The 26266-nt window shown below is 58.6% G+C and overlaps 5 protein-coding genes across 5 annotated transcripts; all 5 read left to right on the forward strand.

Moving 5' to 3' along the window:
• Window positions 1-3978: 3978 nt before the first annotated feature.
• On the forward strand, window positions 3979-7203 carry LSCM1_02347 (uncharacterized protein; the record flags this gene model as incomplete). The annotated part of the gene is made up of 1 exon (XM_067319930.1): window positions 3979-7203. The coding sequence occupies one exon, from the start codon at window positions 3979-3981 to the stop codon at window positions 7201-7203; it is 3225 nt and encodes a 1074-aa protein (XP_067175305.1).
• A 642-nt stretch (window positions 7204-7845) lies between these two features.
• On the forward strand, window positions 7846-8478 carry LSCM1_02348 (uncharacterized protein; the record flags this gene model as incomplete). Its single annotated transcript, XM_067319931.1, has 1 exon — window positions 7846-8478. One exon carries the CDS (start codon window positions 7846-7848, stop codon window positions 8476-8478), a length of 633 nt encoding a protein of 210 aa, XP_067175306.1.
• A 1050-nt stretch (window positions 8479-9528) lies between these two features.
• LSCM1_02349 (uncharacterized protein) lies at window positions 9529-13041 on the forward strand (the record flags this gene model as incomplete). The annotated part of the gene is made up of 1 exon (XM_067319932.1): window positions 9529-13041. One exon carries the CDS (start codon window positions 9529-9531, stop codon window positions 13039-13041), a length of 3513 nt encoding a protein of 1170 aa, XP_067175307.1.
• Window positions 13042-14670: 1629 nt separating this feature from the next.
• On the forward strand, window positions 14671-21999 carry LSCM1_02350 (uncharacterized protein; the record flags this gene model as incomplete). Its single annotated transcript, XM_067319933.1, has 1 exon — window positions 14671-21999. The coding sequence occupies one exon, from the start codon at window positions 14671-14673 to the stop codon at window positions 21997-21999; it is 7329 nt and encodes a 2442-aa protein (XP_067175308.1).
• Window positions 22000-23457: 1458 nt separating this feature from the next.
• LSCM1_02351 (uncharacterized protein) lies at window positions 23458-25371 on the forward strand (the record flags this gene model as incomplete). Its single annotated transcript, XM_067319934.1, has 1 exon — window positions 23458-25371. The coding sequence occupies one exon, from the start codon at window positions 23458-23460 to the stop codon at window positions 25369-25371; it is 1914 nt and encodes a 637-aa protein (XP_067175309.1).
• Between the last annotated feature and the right edge of the window lie 895 nt (window positions 25372-26266).

The raw sequence follows: 26266 nt of genomic DNA on the forward strand, positions 1-26266 counted from the left end.
CTGTCGAGGCCTGCAGCGGGGCAGCGTCCGCCCATGGTCCGGGCGCTGCTCACGGGCTGCCCGGGTCCTGGCGCGCCGTTCACCCAGGGACCGCCGTTGGCGGAGAGGAGCATGTCAGGCGCATGGCCCGCTTGCATCGGCGGCGGCAGCAGCGACGCACGCATAGGTTAGGGGGAGACGGATGCGAAGGCTTCACGCGAACAGTCGTGTACCGGCTTCATTGTGCATGCGCGGGCGCACAGAATAGCCTCTTTCGCTTCCGTTGAAGGTGCGCTCAGCGACTTTTTCGTTCGTGTATACGTTCATCTGTATATGTATAACGGGAAGGAGAGAAAAAATGTGGTCGATGCCTGTTTGCCATCTTGCCTGTCCCTTCGAGGTGTCCTCAAGGTCATATACTTTTCCACGGTGCAAAGCGAAAGGGCTCGTACAATAAAAGCTGAAAGCAGCCGGAGAGGGATTGGATTGCCTTCGTGGAAGAGATCGTGCGTGAACTCGAGGGTAAATGGTCACCCAAAGGGTGAGCAGCAACGCTCTTGCTCATGCATACAAGGACACAGAAGGGCTAGCGGTCATCCATCAGCAAGCCTCGCGTAGATGTGTCCATCTTTCCAACTTGTTTTCCCCGTTGTTTTGCTGTTTTTCCCGTTGTCTCTCTTTTACATATATATATATATGTACGGGCTTCTCCCAAGCTCGTCTGCTCGGTGATGTGCGCGCTTTTTTTTCCATTTCTCATCTCACGATTTGCTTTCACCCGTTTGTGTGTGTCTGTGTGATTTTTCTCGCCTTCCACCTATCATGGATGTTTGTTGTTTTTGTTTCTTCATCTCTCTTCTTTTGTGTGGGTGATGGTGCTGTTGATTGCTGCTGTTAGCCGCGGCTGTGCGTTGCTCCCTCCTCCTCTTTGGATTCCTACGCACCGCTCGTTCTGCCCTCGTTCCTTGTCTCTCTTTTTCCGTTTTCTTGGATGTTTTCGACGATGATGGGTAAGTAATTCTCTTCCAGAGAAGCACACGCATTTTTTCTTTGCTGTGCGTCACATCTCTCTCTATCAATATACAGGAGTGCGCACACGGCACAGGCCGATGATGTGGTCTGCACGCGTGTTTAGATGGCGCTTCGTCTGCCTACTCAGCTCGAAAGTGCGACAAACCAACGGGAGGGAAGGGAAAAGGAAAGAAGCGAATGAGGAAGGGATGGGAGTAGGCCAGGGAAGCAAGGGGGAACGAACTAAACTAAAATGACGCAGACATAACAACAATGCGCCAAAAACGCAATGGGTATTGAAAGGTACCAACGTCGGAGGAGAAGCATGAAATCTGCAAGGAAATAAGTTTTGAAAAAGAGCATCTGCGTAAGTGAGCAACACCGTCAGCGATGAAAGCTCACCTAAACTCGAGAAAAGCATGTCGTCTTTGTGCCGTGGCAGCGTTGGCGCAGTTCCGACGCCATACGTCATTTTTGCCGTTGGTGCGGGAGCTTTGAACTGTGACAATGTGCCCGCTGTTTCTCCCTTTACCACCACCTCTATACATGCGCATGTATACTATCAAGCATGAGAAATTAACCGATCATCCTCATGAGCTGCGAGCCATCCAACCTGCCTTTGGTTTATCGTTGTCGTCACACTCACCTGCACGTTGCTACGTTTTCTCCTTTCCTTTTCATCGGTGCTCATCTCTGCTCCTTCGCCTCACTGTGACGCCTTCACTGAGTGTGGAGGAGAGAAGGCAGCGTAGCTAGTGAGGGACTCCTTTCTCTGCCGTCACGCTCACTCTCATCTCCCCCCCGTCCCCATTTCTCCAGCGAACCCCCCCTCGCCCTCGATTTCTTCGCTCCTTCACTCCCCTGACGTCCCATTTGAAATACCTTTTTCCGGCTCTTGTGTACGGCGTGCGTGTGTGTCTGTGCCCACGATGGAATTTCCGCCTCCCCTCCTTTGCTGCTCACGCTCGCGTCTTCGGCTGCTTTGCTCATCTGACGCCCACTCATGCACAAATGCTCTGCACTTAGACATGTTGTGCACCTTTTTTTTTCACTTGTAGCGCCCTCCTGAAGCCCCCCCCGAGCGAATAGCACGCAGTGCCTGCTGACATTCTTTCTCACTTCAATCTGACACTCTGCTCACCTGCCTATTCCTGATCAGCTGAAGGGGTGGTGGACGCCGTGCAGCGCTCCTGTCCCCTGCCCAATGCCGAGCCGCCTCTGATGGCGGCACGGGGCCGAGCACCCACGCTGCAGGGAAAGCCAGCGCGGTGACGTCTCGCTACGGATGTGGGCTCTGAGGGCCTGAACGACGCTGCGCCGGTGCCACGCACATCATGGGCGTGGCGCCAGCGTGCGTCGAACGTGTCCCGTCATACTCCCGCACTGCCAGCTGGGGGCGGTGGAGCGCGGCTGTGCGGCGACCTGCGAGGCGGTGCTCCGCTGACGGAGCTCGCGCGCTGCTGCATGCCTCTTGTCGCTCTGTACGGCTGCTTTGCACTTCCAGGCGGTGGGGGAGAGGGGAGTGGGCGTGCATGTGGCGGGCCGGTGTGTTGCGCCGCAGAGAGAGAATTGGGCATGTGGAAGATCTATGTAAATCGTACGCTCCAGTACGTCGTCGGTGGCCTCCGCAGAAGTGGTGGTGATGGGCACGGGCCCTCCTCCTCTCCGCTCTGCTGTTGTCAGATGTCTGTCGGGTTTAATTTTTCGCTCGCGCTCGCCGATTTCTCTCTCGTTAACGGCTTTTTTGTTTCGCTCCTCTCCGCTTTCAGTGTCTTCTTTTACTGTGGTGTGCGCTGCACATGTCTGTCGATCTGTCGGTGAGTGGGACTGTTAAGGTGTATGTCTGTGCGTGTATGAAATGTTAGAGTAAGGGGAGGGGGCGCAGGCAAGGCGGTTGGGGCGGCGATGAGGTATAGTGTAGACGCTCGTTTTATTTTTCCACCTTGAGGGCAGGTGGATCTCTTCTGTTGTTGTTCTCTTATCCTCGCCGTTTGTAACAGCACCTGAACGATACAAAGAACGAAGATGAGTGGCCATCACACACAAAAGGGTTTTTGTTTTTCTGTGTTGATTTGGCTCTGCCTAACTTCCCGTCATGTGTGTTTGTGAGCCTCTTTGTGTGGGGATTTCTGTGTATTTTTCATTTTTGGTTAGTCGATGCTTTTTCGTTTTCTTTATGATGTCGTAGGGAGGGAGGGTGCGGATGCTCGCATGTTCGGCGGCATATCCGTTTGTTTTAAGGCACATGGCGACAGAGGGGGAGGGGAGGGGGGAGCATTGAAGAAACGGGCGTTTTTGTGCGTTGCAGTGGCCTCTTAATCACTCGCCTTACTCCCTCTGCCGATCTGCCCCTCTCATTGTTGGTGATTGTTGGTCAAGTCGTTCATCTCACAACGCTGTACTAAATGTCTCTCAACATCATGTGTTCACGCGGAAGCACCCCATCGTGTCTGCGGATGGACGATGCTGACATCGACGCTGTGCGGGAAACGAGCGGCAGAAACGACAAGGGATCGATGAGGGAGGTGATCCAGAGGAGTCGTGTCGGTCGTTTTTTCCTCACACTTGAGCACTCGTTGCCCTCTCTGAGCATAGAGCGGTCGATCTTTGTGAGATCTTTTAGTTTCTCGCCTGTCGCCCTAGCCCTTTGCGGCGCACCGCGGCATCTCCGCTGCCGGGCAGACGCGGTTGATGAGTCCTATGTGTCGCATTCATGGTGTACCGGGGGCCGTCACGTGTTCCTCTTTTCACTTTCTGTACCCTCACCTCATGACGGCCTCTTCACTCACTACAATTAATTTTCGTGTAAGCGTGCTCTCGACCCATCCACACACACGCCATCGACTCTCGGCCAAAAAAAAATAGCAACACGCGCAGAAACATCATTCGACGCAGCCTTTTTGTTTGCAACGCTTGAAAGGAAACGCCGCTGTGTGCAGGCTTCCCTTCGTTCTCTCTTTTCTTTCAGCACCTTACCGGCGGTTTTGGATGTGGGGTGGACTGAAGAAGCGCACCCACTATGGCGATGTCTTTAGGCGATGGAATGCTGCTCAGGGGCTGGATGTCCTGCGCACCGCGCTCTTCAAGGAGCCTCGCCCGTGGTACATCGCCTACACGCTCCATCGGGCGAACCACTTGCTGCAAGATCACCATTGCGCGCGCCTGCTCGCATGGAGCACGTCCATCGTAGAGCTTCAGCCCAGTCTTGCTGGCAAGCAGGAAGCATACAGGTATACGCAGGAGATGTTCGATGTTTTTGTGCGGCATCACAAAGTCGGTCAGCAGAGTTTGCACGAGTACATGCGACTCTGCGCGGTCGGCAAAGACCTCAGCTCAGCGTTTGACTGGTTCAAGTACTGGCAAGAGGCGCAGCTTGAAGCGCACGACGCGCTGAGCCTGCTCAGCTGGTTGCTGCGAGTGGCGGCCCTTTCTCCAACTGACGAAAACGTTGAGGATATGGCATTGACGGTGCTGGAGCTGTATACACAACGCTTTATGCTCCCCTCAGAGAATACCGCAGCGGAGGGTGTCGTCCCATCAAGGAGCCCCGCAGAAACAGCAGCAGCCTCGTCTTCCTCAGCCACTGCCATGCTGCGACACTTTCAGCCCACTTCGCCTGTGGAGGAAGCGGAGCTGCGTCGGTTTTTTTGCAGCTTCCGGCAGCTCGCGCCGCGACTAAAAGCAAATGTGCAGCTCCGCGAGTTCTTGGAGGGGTTGCCCACCTCTGTGGAAGAAGCCATCACGGAATGTGCAGCGCTGGGGTGGCCCACTGAGAGCTCACACCGTCTCTTCCCTCAGCTGGAGCAGCGCATCAGGGCCGGCATCACAGAGGTGAGCACCTTCGTCAAACGAGGGCGTGCATGTGAAGACGAGGAACGCCGTGTTGAGCAAGGAGCTCTATTGCCCCTGCGTGACTCGATACTACACCCCACCTTCCTCGCAAAGCTCCAGGACAGCGCCGCGCGGCACAATGTTGCTGAGGTGGTAGCCCTGGTTGAAGACTACGAGCAGCGAGTTCGACTTGAGCGTGAGCGCACCGGTGGCGACTGTAGTTTGGCTACGCACAAGCGCTCGGGCGAGGAGGAAGTGTGGCGCATGCCTTCGGACCCGACCTCGATAGCCTTCCGTCGAAGGCTTGTCGAAGGAGGCGGAGTAACGCCGGAGCTGTATCACTACCTCATCACCGCACTGGCGGCCACCCAACCCTCGGCCGCTTTGCGAACACTGCAGCGTATGGAAGGAGCGCAGCTTCGGCCGCTCGATGTAACGCGCGCGACGGTTCTGGTGGCTATCCATGATTCTGCCGAGGATCGCCGCCGGCTATTCCAGCAACAGCTCGATGAAGTGCGGCTCCGCGCGCGGCTCGACGAGGACCACAACACCGTGAAGGTGGTGGAGGCGTACTGGAAATGCGACTACGCAGACTTCTTCCACTACCGCAACGCTCTTGCGAAGGACGACTTCTACGAGTTTCTTCTGCATCGACTGGGGCCCCAGCGGCTTCAGCAGCTGCTTCTGGACGCCCATGCTCATGGCCCGACAGCCATCTCCGAGGACTTGGTGCTTCTCGACGAGGACCTGCGCGCGGCCTCCTGTCGCTACTTTAGGGCCCAAGTCGGCCGCAGTGCAGTGCAGCAAGCGCTAGATGACATCAGCGCATACATGCCCAAGCTGGATATTGGGCTTGTTGGAACGGTGCCACACTTTGATGGTTATTTTATGGATGCTGACGACAGCATCGCCCATAGCGAGGCGGCGCTTCGGGCCCTAGTGCAGCCTTACGAGGCCATCTACGTCCTGGACACCTCCTTTGTTGAAACCTCCGAAGCGTTTCTCACGGTTGGAGCTGGGTCGTCGTGTCTGGTGCTCGTACCCTATCTGTGTCTCTCACAGCTCGCCGAGTCTGTCGCCAATGCAGATCGCTTCGTCACTTTTGACCCGGCGTTGCAGCAAGCGACCCGCGCTGAGCCGTTTCTCGCCTCGCAGCGGCTGCGCGGACTTTTTGCGATGGTTGCCGCCCCTGCAACTCCTCAGCCTTCCGGCGTCGGACGACGTGTGCGTGTGCTGCATTTGGCGGAATGCATCTGCGCGAATCAAGTAGATCCGCAGGCCCTCAACGCTCTCGGTCTCTCTCCATCCTCGAACGACGATGATCAGCTACTTCTTTTACTTGCAATGCTCAGCTCCCTGAAGGCATCCAAGGCGCGTCTCGTCTTGTGCACCGACGACGCGCAGCTCGTCAAGCAGCTGGCGCGCTTGCAAAGCTCCTCGCTTTATGGCTCTGCCGTGGAGGTGATGAGCACAGCACCGCCTGCGAACCTCGACTTGGAGCACGGCCTTATCGACGATAACCCCGTTATAAGAGGCAGTAACGAGTGGTGCACGTCGGAGGCGTTCGAGCCCCGTCTACGCATCCCGGCCGACGTGCCTGCACTGACGGAAGCGAAGGACAATGCCGTGGCGGGGGAAAACTCGGTAGGCTCTGATTCGACCGTCATCGACAGGGACACAACCGCCATCTCTCCCCCGGCTGCAAGATCAGGCGTGGATGCCGGCGCGCCCTTTAACCTTCGAAAAGAGCACCGGGACGCCGATAGCAAGGACATGAACTCCGCGTGGCTGGAGTTGCTAGAGGGAGAGGAGGAAGAGACCGCTGAGGAAGTCGAAACGGCAGAGACGCACGCTTCACTGGAGGCGACGACAAAAGGTGCGACTTTACCGCCCTCCTCATCGGACACCTCACCTGCGGAGCAGGCACGCCGCGCTCGCTTGATGGACCTGTATGAGACGCCATTCGACGTGGTGCCCGTTGGTGTACGCATGGAAGAGGCCTCAACTGTCGGGTCGGTCTTCGCGGAGTTCCATTCATTGGAGCCGGAGCAGCGGGAGGCACGCGCGGCCGATCGAGCGGCGGCCCGCTCTTCCCTGACTACAGATACCGGTAAGGGAGGTCGAGCTGGCGGTAGAAAAACTCGCTGGCACCGCCCATCGGTGCTGGAGAAGGAGATGCTTGCTAATCGCGGTGCATCCAACAAGGAGCGCTTTCGGATGGCGCGCCAGCTGTCCAACTGGAGCGGCGGTCGCGTGCCCTTCAACTTGCGGTACCGCGTGGTGGAGGCGAACGTTTGCGACCCACGCAACGCGCGCCTACGCAGCGCCTACGAGGCGGCGCTGGCGAAGAAGCGGTCCAGCTTTAAGCAGAGGCACGGGTAACGGTGGGCGGAAGAGTACTGCGTCTCTGGAAAGAACATGCGGAACGCTGGCGGTGGTGTGCAGGTGGGTACTGTAAGCCATATACGGCAGCTCGAGCGATCGTTATCGTCGTCACAGTGTACCGTGAGCGAATAATGTGGCCCTCAGACTCTAACCGCAGTCTAAGCATACCGAAATGGGTAGCTGGGGGGTACCCCATCTCTCCGCCTACCCCATCTGTCTGTCATACAGCGTCAGCGCATGACTCCTTCGCGCTGATGGCATAGTGACTTCCATCGGCTTTGCTGATGGCATTCGAAAAAGTAAAAGAGGTTTAGGAAGAGAGGGAAAGAGGGAGGAAGTGTACGTCCATCTTCGCGGCCAAGCGGTGCAGCATGCAGCTGCGTCCCATAGCCCAGCGCTTCAGCGCACTGTCTATCCGCCCTGCCCCCCCTCCCATGCGCGCCTGCATCAACTTCCCCTCCTCTCTTTTTTCGTTGTGAGCGGAGGTGCTCCTCCCTCTTTCCATGCGTCGTAGCCAGTCTGCGCGTCACCGTCGTCCAGTTGGGAGGGGTGTACGGAGACTTCGTGGGGGAGTAGCCGCATAGGAAGCAACCGGCGCCGCCTGCCGGAGGCCCGGATTGTGACTCGAGGGTGTTGAAGATGTCTGAGCACCTAAACACTTCCCCACCGGCCGGCAGCGCTGCTGTATCTGAGGGACCTTCAGCGGCGACTGCAGGTGCATTGGACTGGTCGTACGTGCCCTTGCCACCACCGACCACCTTCGACTACTTCACAGAGCGCTACTACCATCACTTTAGCATACGCAACTGCAAAAAGGTGAAGGGGAACGACTGTCGCCTTCTCCAACACAGCAACGGTCTATGTGTGCTGTGCCTCGACCCGAACCATGATCTGGTTCGGCGCTGCGCGGCCGCCGATGCGGGTTTGACGGTAGCCAAGGTGGAATTCTTCAAAGGCCGCTCCGCTATCACGCCGGAGAGCATCCACGTTGTCGGCAAGAGAAAGAAAAATGCACTCGTCTGCCAGACCGACACGAAGCTGTGCGTCATTGTGCTGTCGAATGGGCTCGAGTACACGATCCCCGCGTGCATCAACGGATTCGTGCTTGAACTTAATGCGACTTTACTGGAGCAGCCGTGGATGGTGGCGGTGGCACCCACTGCTGAGGGCTACTTGGCCATCATCAATCCAAGCCCAAAGGCGGACTTCAGCACGTGTGAGAACGTCTGGACAGCCACTGGCGGTGATGCCGCCGGTGAGGGAGATGATTAAGTGCACGGACACATAAGTATGCGAGCCATCCCATTGCTCTTTAGTCTAGCGCATCGAGTGGAACCTGTGCACATGGGCAGGGAATCTTGCGCTGTGTTTGCGCGTTCGATGAGGCTTAGCGACGACCTCGGCGCTCGCCCACTGCATATAACGCGCAAAGGAGGCTTTCGCCGGCAGAGCAGGTGATGAATGCACGATGTGGGGAGAAGGGGATGAGAGGCGTGTGGTGGGTGGACCGAAAAGACTGTTCTCATGACTTGTCGAATAAAAAATAGAAAAAAAAACAGCAGCGCTCTCGCGCGCCTTTTGGTTGCCTTCTTTCATCTCCCCACCCTCTCTCTCTCCGCACTCCCTTTCTCTCGTTGTGCGCGAAGGCCTCTGGGGGGAGGTACAGACCTCGCCTGTGTCCCTAGTTCAGTTACACAGACGTGTGCACACTCTACCCCAACCCTAACCACTCTTTCTGATGCTGCTCCACGCTGACCTTCTACGGCGTACGGCTCTTTGCTGACCTCATGCCTAAAACAAAAGCGATGGCGACCTTCACGGGCACACCTCACTTTTTTCTCCTTCGTCTTGCACCCTCTCTCTTGCACGCTGTCTATATATATATATGTGTACAGTGGGGCTTATCGGTGTTATAGGGGCCGACTCCGCTGACTCTCAACCCCCTCTCTTCCACATAGCGCATTGTGGGGCATTGAGAAGGGAAAACGGTAAGCTGCACGCGTTACCTGCCTGCTGTCTCTCCCCTACTTTCGGCTTTCCGTCGCTAGAACGCAAAGCTCGCTGAGGTCGCTGGTCATATGCGGCACGCCCTCGAGCACGGCGGCCCTCTACACCACTGCGCTTTCGTGACCTGATAGACTCGCTCACTATCGACTACCACGCCCCTTCACTACCCCCCTACCACCCTCTCCACACCCAAACGCACACGCCACCCTTTCCTGGCCTTGTTTCTGGACGTTTCAGGAGGAATCCTCCTCGCAGCGCGGTGAACCCGTGACTGTCATAGGCGATCCCTTTCGAGATTGAGGGGGAGGCGTCGGTATGCGCGGCTGGTCACGTAGCCCGACAAAGGAAATGCGACACGTGCGCTACAACGCCCTGCACACCGTCAACGAGGCCGACGATGACAGGCAAAGAAGCGCGAACCTTCTCTCAGATACCACCACGACCAGCACGCGCGGCCCGCAGCCACGAGCGCGGCACGGTGGCCAGTCACGTGATCTTTTGGTTGTCGACCCCCTTCGAAGTGATGCGGCGTCCCCAGTGCTGTCGATTCCGCAGCTGAAGAAGCGCAGACTTCAGCAGCGGCTGCGAGAAGCTTTGCACTTGACTACCTTGCCATCTCCAAGCACTCGTCAAGTCCCGTTCGGCTGCCACCCAGGAGAATGGTCGCCGGCCGGCTACCCCAGCAACGCGGTGAACAACCGTCGCTACACACTCTTGACGTTTCTGCCGCTGGCGCTGCTGCATCAGTTTCAGAACTTCTTCAACCTCTTCTATCTTTTTCTGGCCTCCTCGCAGTTCATTCCGGTGCTCAAGGTGGGCTTCCTCTTTACCTACTTCTCGCCACTGGTGCTGGTGGTGAGCCTTTCACTCTTAAAGGACGCGCTGGATGAGTGGAAGCGATTCCGTCGCGACCGCATCGCCAATGTCGAAGTGTTTGAGAAGCTCACTCGCAGCGGCGACGTCGTCGCGGTGCGATCATCGCACATTCAGGTAGGAGACCTCCTCATTTTGCACCAAGGTCAACGCGTGCCGGCTGACTGTGTCGTGCTGCACACATCCGAGAAGACGGGCACGACGTTCATCCGCACCGACCAACTTGACGGTGAGACGGATTGGAAGCTACGCTACGCGCTAAATTCTACCAAGCGCCTTACCTACGCCGAACTAGGACAGCTGCGCTTCAACATGCACTGTGACGCGCCTCACAAGGACATCTACGGCTTTGCCGGCACGCTCGACATGGCCAACGGGCAAAGCGAGTCAATGACGATGGAGAACGCCGTCTGGTCATCCTGTGTGGTGGCGACAGGAACGCTGGTAGCTGCCGTTGTCTACACGGGCAGGGAAACGCGCAGCGCCCTCAACTCCACAAGCCCTCGCAACAAGATCGGCCTCATTGAGCGTGAGCTCAACCTAATCGCGGCTCTGTGCTTCTCGCTGCTTCTGCTCCTCTCCTTTCTTCTTGTGGCGCAGCAGCAGTTCCGCGGTGACTTTGCCGTCATGTTCGTGCGCTTTTTCATCCTCCTCTCCGCCATGATTCCCATCTCGATGCGCGTGAACGTGGACGTCGGTCGCCTTTGGTACTCGTACGACATGTCGCATGACACAAACATTCCCGGCACCGTGGCTCGCAATACAAGCCTGCCAGAAGAGCTAGGCCGTCTGCGTTACCTCTTCTCTGACAAGACAGGCACGCTGACAAAGAACAAGATGACGTTTCGCGTGATGCAAGTGGGACCGGACACGGTGCTGACGGATCGCGCCACGGATCGGCTGGCGTGCGCGCTGCAGCAGTACTTCGGCACCGGCATTGAGGGATCCAGCACGCAACTCATGCTCCGTAACGTCTCGCCGCACTTCGGCATGGGCAATGCGAAGCAGTGGTGCCGCGATGTGCAGCGTGTTGGCGACCTCATTCGAGCCATAGTGCTGTGCCACAACGTGAGCCCGGTGGTGGAGGAGCAGCCGGTGGCTCTCGACGCGGACGGTAATGCAAGTCGGCCGACCTTCGGCGCGCATGCGGCTACCCCGGCTGCAGCAGATGTGGCGAGTGAGCCGATTGACTACCAGGCCTCCTCGCCAGACGAAATTGCGCTCGTGAAGTTCTGCCGCTCTCTTGGTATTGTTTTGACCTACCGTGACCTCACATCGATGACTTTTACTGTCAGCAACGGTATGCAGCTGCACACCTACGAAATCGTGAAAGTCTTTCCCTTCTCGTCGGAGCGCAAGTGCATGGGTATCATCCTTCGCGAGCGGACGAGGGGCAGCAGCGGCGGCCACGCTGAGGAGACCCTCAAGTTCTACATGAAAGGCGCCGATGTGAAGATGGCGTCCGTGGTGCGCCAATCGGGGTGGTTGGAGGAGTGCTGCCAGGAGCTGGCGCAGATGGGCCTGCGAACGCTCGTGTATGCGAGTCGCACGCTCAGTGAGGAGATGCTCAATGGTTTTCTGCAGCAGTACGAAGCCGCTCTCTCCATTCTTGGTGAAGAGCGCGCAGAGGCCATCGAAGCAGCAATGAGGCTGCTGGAAACGGATATGACGCTCACTGGCGTGACGGGGGTGGAAGACGAGCTGCAAGACGACGTTGTCGTTTGCCTCGAGACGCTCGGCATGTGTGGCATCAAGGTGTGGATGCTTACTGGTGACAAGGTCGAAACGGCCACCACCATTGGCCGATCGACGCGGCTCATTCCCCGCCACTGCCGCATCGAGTACCTGTGCGGGATGGACCCGTCCGATATTAGTCAACGTCTGCATGAGCTGCAAGAAGAGTTGCGCTGGGCGATGACGAGTGGCGGTGTGGTGCCGCCGTGGACGCTCGTAATGGATGGCAACGCACTGGCGTACTGCCTTTCCTACCCCTCCTCCTTCGTGGAGGTGGCCAAGACCGCCCACTCCGTGATTGTGGCGCGATGCTCCCCAACGCAGAAGGCGGCTGTGGTTACTGTCATGCGTGATCGCTGCGGCGATGCGCGCGTCGCGGCCATCGGCGATGGCGGCAACGACGTGTCAATGATTCAGGCAGCCAATGTTGGGATCGGCATTGAGGGTGTGGAGGGGAAGCAGGCAAGCATGGCCGCTGACTTCTCCATAGCAAAGTTCTCGCATTGTCTACGACTGATTATGTGGCATGGGCGGAATTCTTACCAGCGCACATGCCGGCTCAGCCAGTTCATCATGCACCGCGGCATCGTCTACTCGGTTGTGCAGGTGGTCTTCTCAGTATTGTTTGCAGGCACGACTATGTCTGTGTTCAACGGGTACTTACTAATGGGGTACTCCAGTGTCTTTACACTCGCGCCAGCCTTCGCGCTAGTGCTCGACGAGGACTTTAATGAGTCAGACGTGCACGAGTACCCGTTTCTTTACAAGGATTTGCTCAAGTCCCGCTCCATGAACACGCGCACCTTTCTGCAGTGGGTGTGGGCGTCCTTTTTCCAAGGAGGAGTGATGATGCTGGTGGCGCTGCAGCTCTTCAAAGCGGAGATGTTTCAGATAGTCACGATCGCCTACACGTCACTCCTCATCACCGAGCTCGTCATCGTTGGCGCCACCGCGCACCTCCGCATTCTGTGGCGAGAGCGTCGTTGGCGCTTCTTTCTTTTTTTGAGCTCAGAGGTGGTATCGCTGCTGATGTTTTTTCTCGCGGTGGTTGTGTTACCGGACACGTTTGATCGTTACTTCTTCTTCTCGTGGAGCTGCTGGTGGCGCGTCGCGGTCATCTGCCTCGCCAGTATTCTCCCGCTTGTGATCTTTCAGGCAATTGGCAAGTACATATTGTTCAACCCGCGCCTCGTCGTCTCCTGCATCGGTCGTCGGAGGTGAACAACGCGGAGGCGCTACACACTAGTGGGTGCCGATATTTACCATTTTTTAATTTTGCTGCTAGTGTCTCGTCTGCGAGGTGAAACGTTGACGCGGAAACCCGTGCACACACACGCACACGTTATTCTGTCAAGCTTCTCTCTGCTTCGTGACCTGAATGAAGTCTGCTTGCCTCACTTCCAGCGCAGAGAGCACACCTGGATGCGCTTTAGCGCAGCGTGGGGGAGGCGAGGGAGGAGGGGGGGCAGCGCGCCCACGCTCACGCTCGCTCTCGCTCTCTCTGGAAGGAAAGAAGCTCACAGCGATGCATCGCTCCGTATGTTGGTGCACAGGTCGTTAGTGGCGTGGCATAGGATCGTGATGCGGCAGTGAGAATGTAACGTACCGTGCCCATGATAGGCAGACTGTCGACGTGGTACGAGCGCATTTCATCCGTCCTTCACTCCCTACCGGCGTGGATAGTCTGAGTCGCGCTGGAGGGACGCGCGACGTCGCAGCAGGCATGGCGGGGTAGCAGGGGCCGGGTAGCGCGTGAGGCGGAGGCGGTGGTCCGCTGACGGCACGGGCGCACGGCTGAAGGCTGTGTGCTTCTCTGCATGGCCGGCTCGCCACCACCAGGCGAGGTGGGGGCCCTGTGTGGCACCGCAGCGGAGAAGCGGGACGTGCTGCGAAAGGCAAGAAGCAGGTGCTCTAAGCCGCTGTAGGAGACGCTGCCTTGCGGACGCCATTTTCCCCTCTTCCGTCACCTTAATGGTCGTTACGTGTACGTCTACGCCTCTGCGGCCCTCATCCGAGGGGGGGTCGTGTGGTGCCCGTGTGCTCCACGCACCACTCACAGTACGCGCAATAGGCTGAGCGCGACCCATCAAAGGGAAGAGGAGACAGAAGGCGAAGGCTGTGGAAAAGGTGTGAAGCGCAGGTTGCCGGTGAGCACACACATACACATACAGAACACGTTGCGAATGCGCCTTGAAGCGCAACACGCGAGAATGGCGAGCGACAAAGAAGTTTCGTTTCCGCAGTATGCCGCAAGCAGGCGGCGCGGTCTCATGTCTTCTTGATCGAATCATGTGTCAGCGCGAACGATGGAGGCGACGTCTTCGGTACACCAGACAGGATCACATCGCCTCGATGGCCCCTCGCCCCCTCTGTAATAGCGTGGCCCGGGGGTATGCTTGCCTTCGCAGAGTGCATTTTGAATCATCATGCTCGTCGAACGGCGACTGTTGCAGACCGAGCAGGAGCAGCTTCCATCGGTCAATGGCCTTTCTACCCGGCCCCTTACCTGTTTCCGGCCTTCCATACATTTTTGTCGTTTGATTCTATCTTCCTCTCTCCACCCCTCCCACTCCCTCTCCCTCTACTCCTCGCCGATGCTCATCTTTCACGTGCTACACCAACTTCTGTGCATGGATCCGTCTGCCCCGTATGCCTGTTGGCGAGGGGGCATCACAGTTTGTTTCTCTCAAGCGTGTAGCAGTTCCTCGACCGCTTCTCTCCATCCACCGTAGTGAAGTCCCACTACATCTTACTATTCACATGGTAAAGGGAGGAATTCAAGACGACGCCTCCTCTTGAGGAATCACAGGCGCTCATAACGGGGCGTTGCAGAGCGTGTGGCCGCTCAGCATGCTCTGCATCAGCCGCTCTCGAGCGGCGCTCACACTCCCCTCTACCACATCCTCGGCAGTAGGGCTCAACCTCGTGTACGCCGCTCGGAGACTTCCGGCAGCGGTTCGCTTATCTTGTGCGGTGTGGGCATGGCTGCCGCCACTGCTCTCGTGCAGGAAAAGTGCGTCTGGCAGCTTCCACAGGCCAGCGTGGCCGTGCTATGGGCCATTAAGCACATCCCTACGGCACTCGGGGAGTTGCTCGAGCACTCCCGAAGTCATACACCCAGAGGAGGTCGACTTTATCAGCACTCAAGAGACATGGGTGCGCACTTCCAAAGCAGAAGCCTCAGATGCACGTGCGAGCTCAACAACCGCAGCATCAACGTTGACGCCTGCATGGAGCACGACCAGCTCCCCCGAGCTACCCTCCATCTTCGCCGATGTGAAAGATGTAGACCCCTTCACGCGGGCGCGAATACTCGGCTTCGTTCGACGAAATCTCGCTGCGGGCGCTCAGGCACCCGACGGCAGCTCTGCAACTGTCGGCTTCCACACCGAAGCCGTGTGTGGTGGTGAGCTGTTTCACGCCCGTCTGCAGCTCCCCGTGACGAGGATGGCTCGCCAGCTTGTCGAAGAGATGAGTAGGGTAGGCGAGTCGAGCGCGCCGACGGTGCTCTGGGCACACGGTTTATCAAACACGGCAAAAGATGCTGAGGTGCTGGCCGCTATGCACGCAGAGCAGATGGCGGATCTGCTCGGGTACCATGTCTTCACCCTGCCATCGAAGCAGCACAAGCACGCCGAGGCAGCGCGCGCCGCAGGTCGCTACGCTTCCTCTCCGCAGGATGAGGACAGCGGCCCTTCGACCGTACAGCGCATGGCGCAGTGGCCTCTGCCCTTGAGGCGCGTCCTGACGGACGAAGAAACGGAAGGCGGGGAATGGCAACTCGTGAACACCTCGACCTCCGTGCGCCATTACATCTCGCCGGACCACACGTTGCTGTCGCCGTGCCTGCTAGATCTCAATGCGCGGGCCAGAATTGAGGCCTTGTTCGCACGTCCTCCTCACGACTGTCCCTCGTTTGCACAACAGCTCAGTACGGAAAGGGTGCGCACGTTGACGGCGAGCAGTGCATCGGGCGGCGGCGAAGAGGCGATGGTGGCGCGACTCGTTTTGCCATCTCAGGTGACGGGTATTACCAACTCCCCAGTCGAACTCGTCGCCTCTGGAAAGGCGACGGAACGGGCAACAGCGGTGCTGCTGGCCTGCATGCACGCCGAACTTTTACTGGATGCCGTGGGCGTCCCGATCTTCGTCGACCCGGTGACACAGAAGGCACATGCCATGGCGGCCTGGAGCTACGGGCGACCTGCCCCACTACCAGGGGCGAAGCCGAAGAATCCGTCGCATGTCCACCTGCCGCAGCCGCTGAAAGAGCTCGTCATGGTCTCCGCAGGGGCCTGTCGCGCTCGCACGTCGCCGCGATCGGCTGAGGAGGACTGGTTCCATCGGCACGACGTTGTTACCGAGCAGAGTGGGACCTTTGTAGAAACTGCTGTAGCCGAGACCACCGCCATGGACGACATCACCGCGTTTCTTCGGGCCCACGGCGCCATACGGGTCGCCGCGCCGTTTCTGCAGGTGGCTATCGGCTCTCGCGTCAAGTCCACAGTGTTACTGCCCTTGCCGGATCGCTACGGTATTCGAGGTGGCGTAGGAATCGCGTCGAACGCGAAGGATGCTGATACGCTTGCCGCTATGCACGCTCTGGATGTGCTGTGCATGCTCGGCATTCCCGTAAAGGGCACTGCGGCGCTGGACACCGCCTGGAAGCGCGCTCGCCGAGAGCAGGTTCCTGACGTCCCCGACGAGTTGACCGACGTCTCGGCCCCAAGCCCGCCAGCGCGTCGCTGCAGCGCCAAAAAGCTGGGCGCACAAGTGGCTGTGTCCGCGGAGGTCTTTTCTGAGGATGCCGCGTTCGTGGATGGAACGCAGGCAAAGCCCGCCATGGCCCCCACCACCCCAACAGCGTCGCGGCGACGTGTGGCCAAGCGTGCGCGACTGGCCTCTGAGGCACCTACACCGGCGGAGGGCGCACCGCAGGCGGAGGCGGACGAGCAGCTGGATGCCGTGCGGGCGGTGGTGCCGAGGGAGTTGTGGGACATGCAGGCAGACAGCCCTGACGGCTACATCATAATTTCTCCGGGGGTGCCGGAGGGGTCGGTGCTGGCGGCGTATGCAATCACATCCCCACGCAAGATGGACAAGTTGGCCAAGGGACGGGTACTGGAGTACTTGGCTACCGTCGGTCGTCGTCTTGACGATGTCCTTGTGGTACGCCAAGCCCTCAGTGAGGACGAGACGGAGGGCCAACCGCGGCATCGGTGTGCATTGAAAGTGCCGCTGCCGGCAGTTTGCGGAGAACCTCGGATCGCGCTAGGCGAGGCCGACACCATCGCTGACGCTGAATACGCCGCCTGCATGCACGCGGAGCTCATCCTCGACGCGCTGGGGGTCTGTCTCTACACCGATCCTGTAAAGCAGAGGCGGCACGCTGAAGCGTGCGCGCAGCGGGGCCGCTGGGCGCCACCGACATCAGGTAAGGAGCGAGCGAGTAGCACTCCGTGCCCGCCGCCCCTGCGCTGCGAGCAGGCCGGCTATCTGCACCGAGAGCGTCCGCCAGAGGCGAAGAAAAAGTGTGGCAGGAGCCCCAGCAATCCCCAGGAAACGACAAAGCCGCGGCTGGTTGCTGAGGGGAACCTCGAGAAGAGAGTCGACTCCTCGCCCCTGTCTGCGGGGGCAACCAAGACGGACGCGCCCACGGCCGAAACGGTGAAAACAGCGTCGGTGACGGATGCTGAAGAATTCGAATACTTGACGGAATCGCAGCTCGACACGGTCAGCAAGAACCGCGTGCAGTACTACTTGAGGTACGAAGGTATCAGCGCCATCCCTATCACCTTCACAACCTTAACGAGACAAGGCGTGCTTGTGCATGTGGCGGCCTGGTCGCTTCCAGTGCCGGCCCGCTATGGCAGCGAGACGGAAGAGCAGAAGCCCCTCGAGTACACTGTCAAAGGTGCCGCTACTACCCGAAAGGATGCAGAGCTGCTTCTCTGGATGCATGCAGAGCGCACGCTGGACTTTCTGGGCATTCCCCTCTTCCCCAACTTGCCGAAGCTGCAGGCGTACCACGCCAAACGCGCAAAGTTGGAGGGAAGGATTGCTCCTGTGGACGTCACACCGCCAACGACGCCGCTGCTGCACCCCAGCAACCTACCTGTGAAACCACTGCGATTGCGGCTGCAGTACTGCCGCGTTGACCTGACCATCCCTTCACCACCGTGCTCATCGGCGGACCTCGAAGCCAACGCGTGCATCACCGCAGAGGAGTGGGAAGCTTACGTGGAGGCGTGCTCCGCCTACGTGTCCGCGAAGCAGATGGCCATGAAGAATAGCTTTTACGAGGAGCATCGAGTGCCACGAACGGGGGATGTGGTTATCGATGCGGCGCTCGCGGAGGCGGAGGCAAAGCCTGCGGATGACGATGCCAGATTGCGCCTCGCAGCGTACGCCTTAGAGACGGCAAAGCAATACACCGCAAGGTACGAGTCCTATGCTGTCGGCCCAGCACACAACCGTATCACTTACGCAGCGGTTCCCATCCCCGGCTTTGAGTTTCTACGAGGGCTTGGTGTTGGGCCCAACAAGCAGCAGGCCCAGCGGAGGGCCGCCATGCACGCCTTGGCAGTCCTTCGCCGCATCGACGAATCGTACGAAGACAAATTTGGCGCCGCCATGACGCTTGTAAACAAGTCGAAGGCTGCAAGATCGACGAAGGAGAAGGACGAATCGGGCGCCGACGACGAGTTTGATCTCAACACCTTCAGCACGCTACCTCTTATCAACGCAGATGCCGAAAGCTCGTTGACACGGCAGGAGCAGCGACACCTGAAGCGCTTCGGCTCTCTCTTCATCTCCCAATTGGCGTGGTACTCCAAGCGGGGCGAATTCACCTCGGACGGCAAAAAGCGCGCTGTTCGTCTGTACACGGTATGCTTTGATCTCCCAGCCCCAGAGGAGCGTCATTTTGTTCGTCTGCTGCCGAGAGAAGAAAGCGCAGTAGAGTTGAAGAAGCCGTCGTTGTCGACTGTCATCACGCTCGATGCGACAAACCTCGAGGCGGCGTCACCGGACTCGACTCGCGTGAAAACGGGCGCCGTCTTCTCCGCTCGTGTCTCCGTAGTGGACGAGAGTGGTCGGAAGCTGACCGCCAAGTGTGGTGGTGGCGGTGACGCCGAAAACGTCATGTGCGCCTACGAGAAGCTCTTCGTGACGATGGAGGCGAACGTGCCAGCAATGAAGCAGATCACCGGCATGCTAAAGCTGAACCCGAACCTGATGCCGGAGCTAATTCCGTCGCTGAGAATTCCTGAGGCATTGCGGCAGCGAATGCAGGCATGCCTGCGAAGCCAGGAAGATATAGTCGCGGCGTCATCAGCCTTGCACGGCGGCGCGTCGTCAGGAAGCGGCCAAAGTACATCATGTGAAGTCCGCAAGGTTAAAAATGACGGGGGCGAAGAGAGCAGCACTACAGAAGCGCCGCAGGCCGCGGACAGCGAGGCGGAGGCGTCCGCTTACCTTCTCGAACAGCTGCAGCGGCGCATCACAAGCCCTGTGTACCTGGAAAAGTTCGCTACCCGGCGTGCGGAGCTGAGCATTGCGCAGCACAAACATGAGATTCTCGAGGCCGTTCGCAAGAACCCCATAGTCATCATCTGCGGTACGACCGGCTGTGGCAAGACGACACAGGTGCCTCAGTACATCCTCGACGAGGAGACACTGAAAGGCAACGGGGGGCGCTGCTCCATCGTTGTCACGCAACCGCGGCGACTCAGCGCAGTCTCCATTGCTCAGCGTGTCGCCGCGGAGCGTCTGGAGTCCATAAGGGAGTCAACAGGGTATATGGTGCGCTTCGACATACGTAAGGGTCGCCACATCAACTTCGTCACGACGGGCCTGCTTCTTCGCATCCTCCAGTCGAACGCGCTACTTGATGGTTACACCCATATCATCATCGACGAAATTCATGAACGGGACATTAACTCGGACTTTATCCTGATGCTGCTGCGGCACATGCGAGAGAAGCGACCCGACATGCGTGTGATCCTGATGAGTGCCACCCTGCAAGCCGGTGAATTTCAGTCGTATTTCGGCGGTGCCCCGCTCATCCAGGTAGAGGGGCAAGTGTTTCCGGTCAAGGAGTACTTCTTGGAGGACCTTGTCCCGTTCGCTCGCGAGCACGGCTGCATGACACCTCTGCTCAAGGAAGCAGCCGGCGTCTTGCGAAGTGGCGAAAGCAAAGGTGACGGCGCCGTAGCCCAATCCGGTGTGGGCGGCCTGCATGCCCCTGTGGCGGTGTCCGACAAGGACGTCTCAAAAACCATCAGCCCCATCTCACGCTATGGCCTTCTCGAAGCGTCGACGCCTATCGACTATCCCACGATCCAGTTCGCCATTGAGCAGGCGCTCCGCATGATCGACATAGCCGAATCCTCCATCCTCGTGTTCCTGCCAGGATGGGAGGAGATCCGCAAGGCGCGCGATGTTCTGGAGCACAACCGATCCTACTACGTGCTGCCGCTGCACTCCGCGGTGTCGGCGGAGTCGCAACTGAAGTGTTTCCTGCCATCGCCACCGGGAAAAATCAAGATCATCCTCTCCACCAACATCGCCGAAAGCGGAGTGACCATCGACGACGTTGGCGTTGTGATCGACACGGGGCGAATGAAGCAGCGCGCGCACGCTACGCGGGAGCGCGCGTTTCTTAAGAAATCTGACCCACGAGGCTACGACTCTTGCCGCGTCCAAGACACGCAAGTGGCGGCGCCGTCGCCTTCAGTGCCGGAGAGTGCGCAGGGCACGTACTCGCACTTGCTGAACATTTATTCTAGTCGCGCAAACTGTGTGCAGCGCCGCGGCCGCGTCGGCCGTACACGCCCTGGCCTGTGCATTCGTCTTTTTTCGCGAGAACACTTCCGAAACCTGCACGAGTTTCAAACTCCGGAACTGCTCCGCATGCCACTCGACAAGATCTGCCTCACCATCTTGAAGCTGGGTGTCGGTGCTCCTCAGCAGTTTCTGAAGTCCGCGATGGAGCCGCCGCTGGAGGAGGAGGTGGAGAGCGCCATGAAGCGACTACACGACCTCGGTGCCACAAACGAGAGGGGTGAACTGACCCCACTAGGGCAACGGCTTGCGAAGCTGCCGGTGGATCCGACGATAGGCAAAACCATTTTGCTTGGCGTCGCCTTTCGATGCCTCGACTCAGCCCTTACGATTGCTGCGACGTCCGAGGACGGCGTCTTCGCTCGCTCGTTTGATACGAGGCTCGGGTCGCGCCTCAACCGCGAGGATCTCTCGTGCAACACTCTGTCAGACGTCCTTGCCTCCGTGAACGGTTACAATTATTGGGTTTCCCTGTGTCGAGGAGGGGCGCACGGGCGGGTTGCGGGGCAGATTAGGGACCGCCACCTGAGTGTAGCGGCCCTTACGCAGACTGCGCTACTAAAGCAGCAGTACTGCAATGTGCTCGTGGATGACGGCTTCATCGGGGAGGAGGCAAGGGTGCTGGCTGTGACGGATAGGCGTAGCGTCACCAGCGACCAAGTTGGATACACCGAATCCTCCGAGTATTCGTGCAACTCGATGGATGTTGGGCTCTTGAAGTGTCTGCTCAGCGCCAGCACGCTTCCCAAAATCGCTATGATTACGGGGTCACATGTGTTGCGAACTATGTTTGATAATTTTATCCCCATGTCAGCCGACAGTGTGCTCAAGATGACTGGGCTGACCGAAACGTCGAACCCGTTTGTGATTTACGGCGGCCTCGCAAAGTTTTCGGATAAAGGGACACTAGTGGCGCATCATCTGACCTCTGTCTCTCTCTGGTCCATTCTACTGATGAGTACACGTGCGACTCGATTAGACTACGATGAGGAGCTGAATCTTGGCATCGTAAGCGACTGGATCTTCTTTCACTCGAGCTACGCTACCGTGGAGCTTGTGCGGCGGTTCAAAGTGCTTCTGGATCGCCGTCTATCTCGCAAGTTCGACGATCCGGCAGACGCGGTCAACAATGCACAGCTTGATGAGCTGTGCGAGATTGTAAGGGAGATGGTGAACACGCCCTACCACCCAAATCGCCTGCATCCCGAGTCTGTAGTGTGGGGCGAACCGGGGAAAATAATCTCTCCCGACAGCGGCACGAACGATGACATCGCAGCGGACACGGCAAGCGCAGCGGAGACTGGAAACAGTGAGGTGTGTAACGTGGTCGCGTAGCGCGCCGGCACACGGCTCAGGGGGCAGGTAGAGAAGAAAAGCGGCGCTGGCGCGGGGACCTCATCGCTTTAGCGTCGCTCTTACTACCTGTATTCACATTTTTCTTGTTGCTGCTCTTCATGCTTGTTTGTAAGCGCGTGCGCAATCTCCCTTCCCCTCCTCCCGCCCTCGTGTGGAGTACAGGTTTCACGGCGGTGTGCACTCCGTGAAGTAGAGACCCTGTACCTTCTCGAGCCTGAGCCCGCTGTGCGGTCGTCGTGTCCTGTGTGCTCCCTCCACTGTGGCCCGCAAAGGATATGGAGTCGAATGAAATGGTGAGGGCGCAGCGGGTGCGCACTTGAAATACAGGAACCCCGCGTAGCATTGGACTCACACCTACTGCCGTCAAAGTACTGTCGCTGTTTTTTTTTCCATCGTTGTTCGCGGTGGTCTGTCGCTCTCTGTGCAGCCGTGGCAGCGCGCGGCCGGTCTTCTTTGTTCTGTTCAGTTTGTTCCTTCGGCTGTTTCGGAGACCCGCGATGCCGCCTTCACCCGTCCACATCAGCACTTTTGTGCAGTTATCGATGGCTCTCATTGTTTGCCGTTGCTGTTTCTTCTGATGCCTCATGTCTTCTACGGTCGTTGGGCAGCGTGCGTCTGCTCGCGGCGACGGAAAGTTTTGTGTCGTGGGCCCGGTTACCCCGCGCTTTCGGTCTTGTCGCCCGTTTGTTTTTCTCCCTTCCAGATGGTGGCGGAAGGGGTTGGAGAAGGAGAGAGGGGCGCATTTCCGCGTGTTGCCCTCGTGCGCCTGTGTTTGAGCCGTTCAACAGGAAGACACGGGCCTCATAACGCTCCGTCGTCACACTTAGTCGATGACCTCTGTTAGAGGGAAGAGAAAAAAAAGGTGAAAGCAGAGACGGGATCACCCCTCCTCTCGGGCACAGCTTTGTGTGTGTGTGTGTGTGTAAGGGGTTGGGGGATCCTCTGAAGTCGTATTCGCTACAACGTCGAGAGCGGCACCTCTCACGGAGGCAACAAGCGGCGCTCTTCCCCTTTTTGTTCGTCTCTTTCTCTCTCTCGATCAGAGCGATTATTTAGTGTTTCAACCGGCAGGCAGCGAGCGGGTGAAACTTGCAGGATACGTCAGTGTTTCTCTCGCCTATTTCAGTGCTCAGCAGGGTGTTCTTGATATCGCGGCGGGTACCATAGGCGACCCGCTCAGACAGTATATGCATGCGGCTCTGGTCTCTCTTCTTTTTTTTCTCTGCACGCGTTAGAGCGCCTCTCTGTTTCCCTTTCTCATATTCCCATCAGTGAGGAGACGGCCTCCATTGGCAGAAGACGAATCGCAGGAGCATAACCTCCGTCATAGGCACACTGGCGGGCGCACGTGAGCGTGGTGCCACTGGTCGAATCGTCTGACATGTGGAGCCGATCGCCTTCTTTTTTTTTCGTCTATACCCAGACGACAAATCCGCAATGGATGACTTACACACGCCGCTGTCGACGGCGTTTGCAGATTCTGTGTATTACCTCGGTGGAGTCAGAGACTCCTTAGGGCACTTGCCGCCGTGGTATCAGCTGCTTTCCTTAGGCGGTGTCTTCTGCGTCATACACCTGCGCAACAATGCCGTCGTCACCTGGCTTGTGGTGCAATTGCACAGCTCTATCGGCACGGAGGCGATGTGGCCAGATGAGTACAAGGACACGCTGCGGGCGATGTCTTTCACGGAGCGGCTCTGCTTCACGCTATACGGCACAGCGCTGGCGGCCGTGGCGGTCGTCTTCTTCCGTGTCTTCTGTCAGGATACGTGGAACATTGGGGGAAACGTTTGCCAGCTGTTCCCCGACAAGAAGCTGCCCACGATTGCTATGGTGATCCTCATGTGCGCCGCGGAGTGCATCCGGCTGCAGCAGGTGATTGCGCAGCAGTTCAACACACCAGGGTCGCTGGCGCGGTTCGCCATGCACGGTTTCGAGGAAATCGAAGCGACAGAGTTCGACCCGCGGGTTGCCGAGAGCAACGCTCATTTTTTGATTCAGTTCGAGCTCCTTCGAGCCTATCTGACGCAGGCCTGCGTCCACCGCGTCCCCGCCGTCCTCCTCGCCGGGGTCTATCGCCTATTTCGCGATGTGCCAAACAAGGCGCACGTGGCACTGCGGTGGTACATGGCCACAATCGCCGGCTTCACTGTTGTGCAGGAGCTGCTCGGGATGTATATCCAGTACGTGTGGACAGACTGGAGCCTGTGGGCGATGGTCATTTGGGCTCTTGTCTTCATTGGCGTCGTGAATTTTGTGTACGGGCTGTCGAAGCGGGCTGGAACGGTGGTGACCATGTCGTCGGCGAATAGTGTGACGGAGGCGCTACGTGGACTTCTCACGTGCAGCGTTCTGTGGTTCATCGCCTCACTGGTGGTTTTGGCGTTCGTTGTGAGCGTGCATGAAGAGCTGGTGCTTATTTGGCTCTTCATGTCTCTCATGATTCTATGGACACCTGCCATTATCGACGCGTGTGCCATAGACTACATGGCGTTTCTCTCCATCGGTGCGGGGGGCGTGGTGTATGCCATGGGCGGCGGCGTCTCCGTGTGGACGAGTGTGCGCTTTGGTGCACTGCATTTCTTGTGGTGGCTTTTTGTTTCTCTGCTGTACAACGCCGCGCTGCACGTGTTTGCATCCCGCTACATCGCCATGACGGTGGCGGCGGCCTGGTTCTTGTGGTCGCTGGCGCCTCCGACTGAACTCTGGGAGAACGCCGAGTCGGCGGCCGAGCTAGGCCTAGAGGACGGCCACGGCATCGTGCATCTGCTCACTGCACGCGTGCTATGGCTCCGCGCCGTGGCAGAGTTCCGCTCCTTGCCAAAAGATTCATGGATTTACGCGCGCACGCAAGGGGACGGCAGACAAGCCTTTGACTTTCTCCTGCACGCGGCGGTCTCGGGAAGCGCAGCATGTGTGGCGATTAGCTCCCTCGCGGAGCGCAGATTCACCGACGAGGCACGTCTTGTGTGGCAGCAACGTGACATCGTCAGTGCCACGCCGGGGGTGCTCCTGCGCAAAATGATACGCACCCTTGTGATCGTGGGTTGTGTCGCCATCTCGGCGAGCATGTGGTGGGTGGTGCGGCACTACGTCTTGCCCCTGTGGACGCAGCTACTACCCGATATCATAAACAAGTCTCTCGCAACGGTGACGGCGGTGACAGTGCTCGGTAATCTCATGGATATGCAAGATGGCTTGTATACCGCCTTCATGCGCATTCTCGGTCTGCGTGACGTGCTTCGCGCGAGAGAGGGACAGGCACATGCCAGCGATGACGATCCCAACGCTCCCGCCGAGAAACTTTCTCCTGAGGACAACGATGACACCTACGAAGAGACGTTTGAGTAGCAGCACATGAGAAGCGGACATTCGGTATCGCGCACCACAGGCAGAGCAGCGATGAAGGTGAATTCGCCGACTGCGGAGAGTGTGCTGCGCAGCAGGACCCTGTGAAGGGGCATGGGCCTCATGCGCCTGTGCTGCGCGTGTATTTTGGCGGCCCCTCCCCGTGCACGCCACACCCCTTCGCGCGTCGGAGGAAACAGTGTATTAGGGCATACTGCCACCGACTCTTCCCCGGGTGAGAGCCTCACCTGTCATGGAGCTCTCACGCCCACATGGCTACGCACTCGCTGCCGCCGGCGGAGGTGTCTGGGCTGGCGCTGTGCCAAAGAGGCGTGCCGCCATTATGACGCGCGTGCCACCCGCCTACGCATCCCGCCGACAGTGCAGCCACCACACACGCCTCCCCCCACTGTCCTTCTGCTTTGGCCGCATGGCAGTGAGGCTGAGCGCTCACTTGCGCCCTCCTCGGCGGGACTGTGATGGGCTGGGCAACGTGAGCCGGTGCTGTGGGGTCCGGCCGCTTGACGAATCGAAAGGCTGCCCTGCGCAAGAGGTGCACGCCAGCTGACAGACCTGTAAGACGCTTGGTCTCGCGGGCTGCCCGGGTCCTGGCGCGCCGTCCGCCCAGGGACCGCCGTTGGCGGAGAGGAGCATGTCTGGCGTATGGCCCGCTTGCATCGGCGGCGGCAGCAGCGACGCACGCATAGGTTAGGGGGAGACGGATGCGAAGGCTGCACGCGAACAGTCGTGTACCGGCTCCAGTGTAGTCGCGCGGGCGCACAGAATAGCCTCTTTCGCTTCCGTTGAAGGTGTGCTCAGCGCCGTGCCTGCTGCTCCGAAGACGAACGGTCGAGGCCCCTTTTTTCTGCCGTCTAATTGCCGAGGGAGCGGTGCATAG

Source organism: Leishmania martiniquensis, chromosome 34, assembly GCF_017916325.1.
Source record: "Leishmania martiniquensis isolate LSCM1 chromosome 34, whole genome shotgun sequence".
NCBI classification, from domain to species: domain Eukaryota; phylum Euglenozoa; class Kinetoplastea; order Trypanosomatida; family Trypanosomatidae; genus Leishmania; species Leishmania martiniquensis.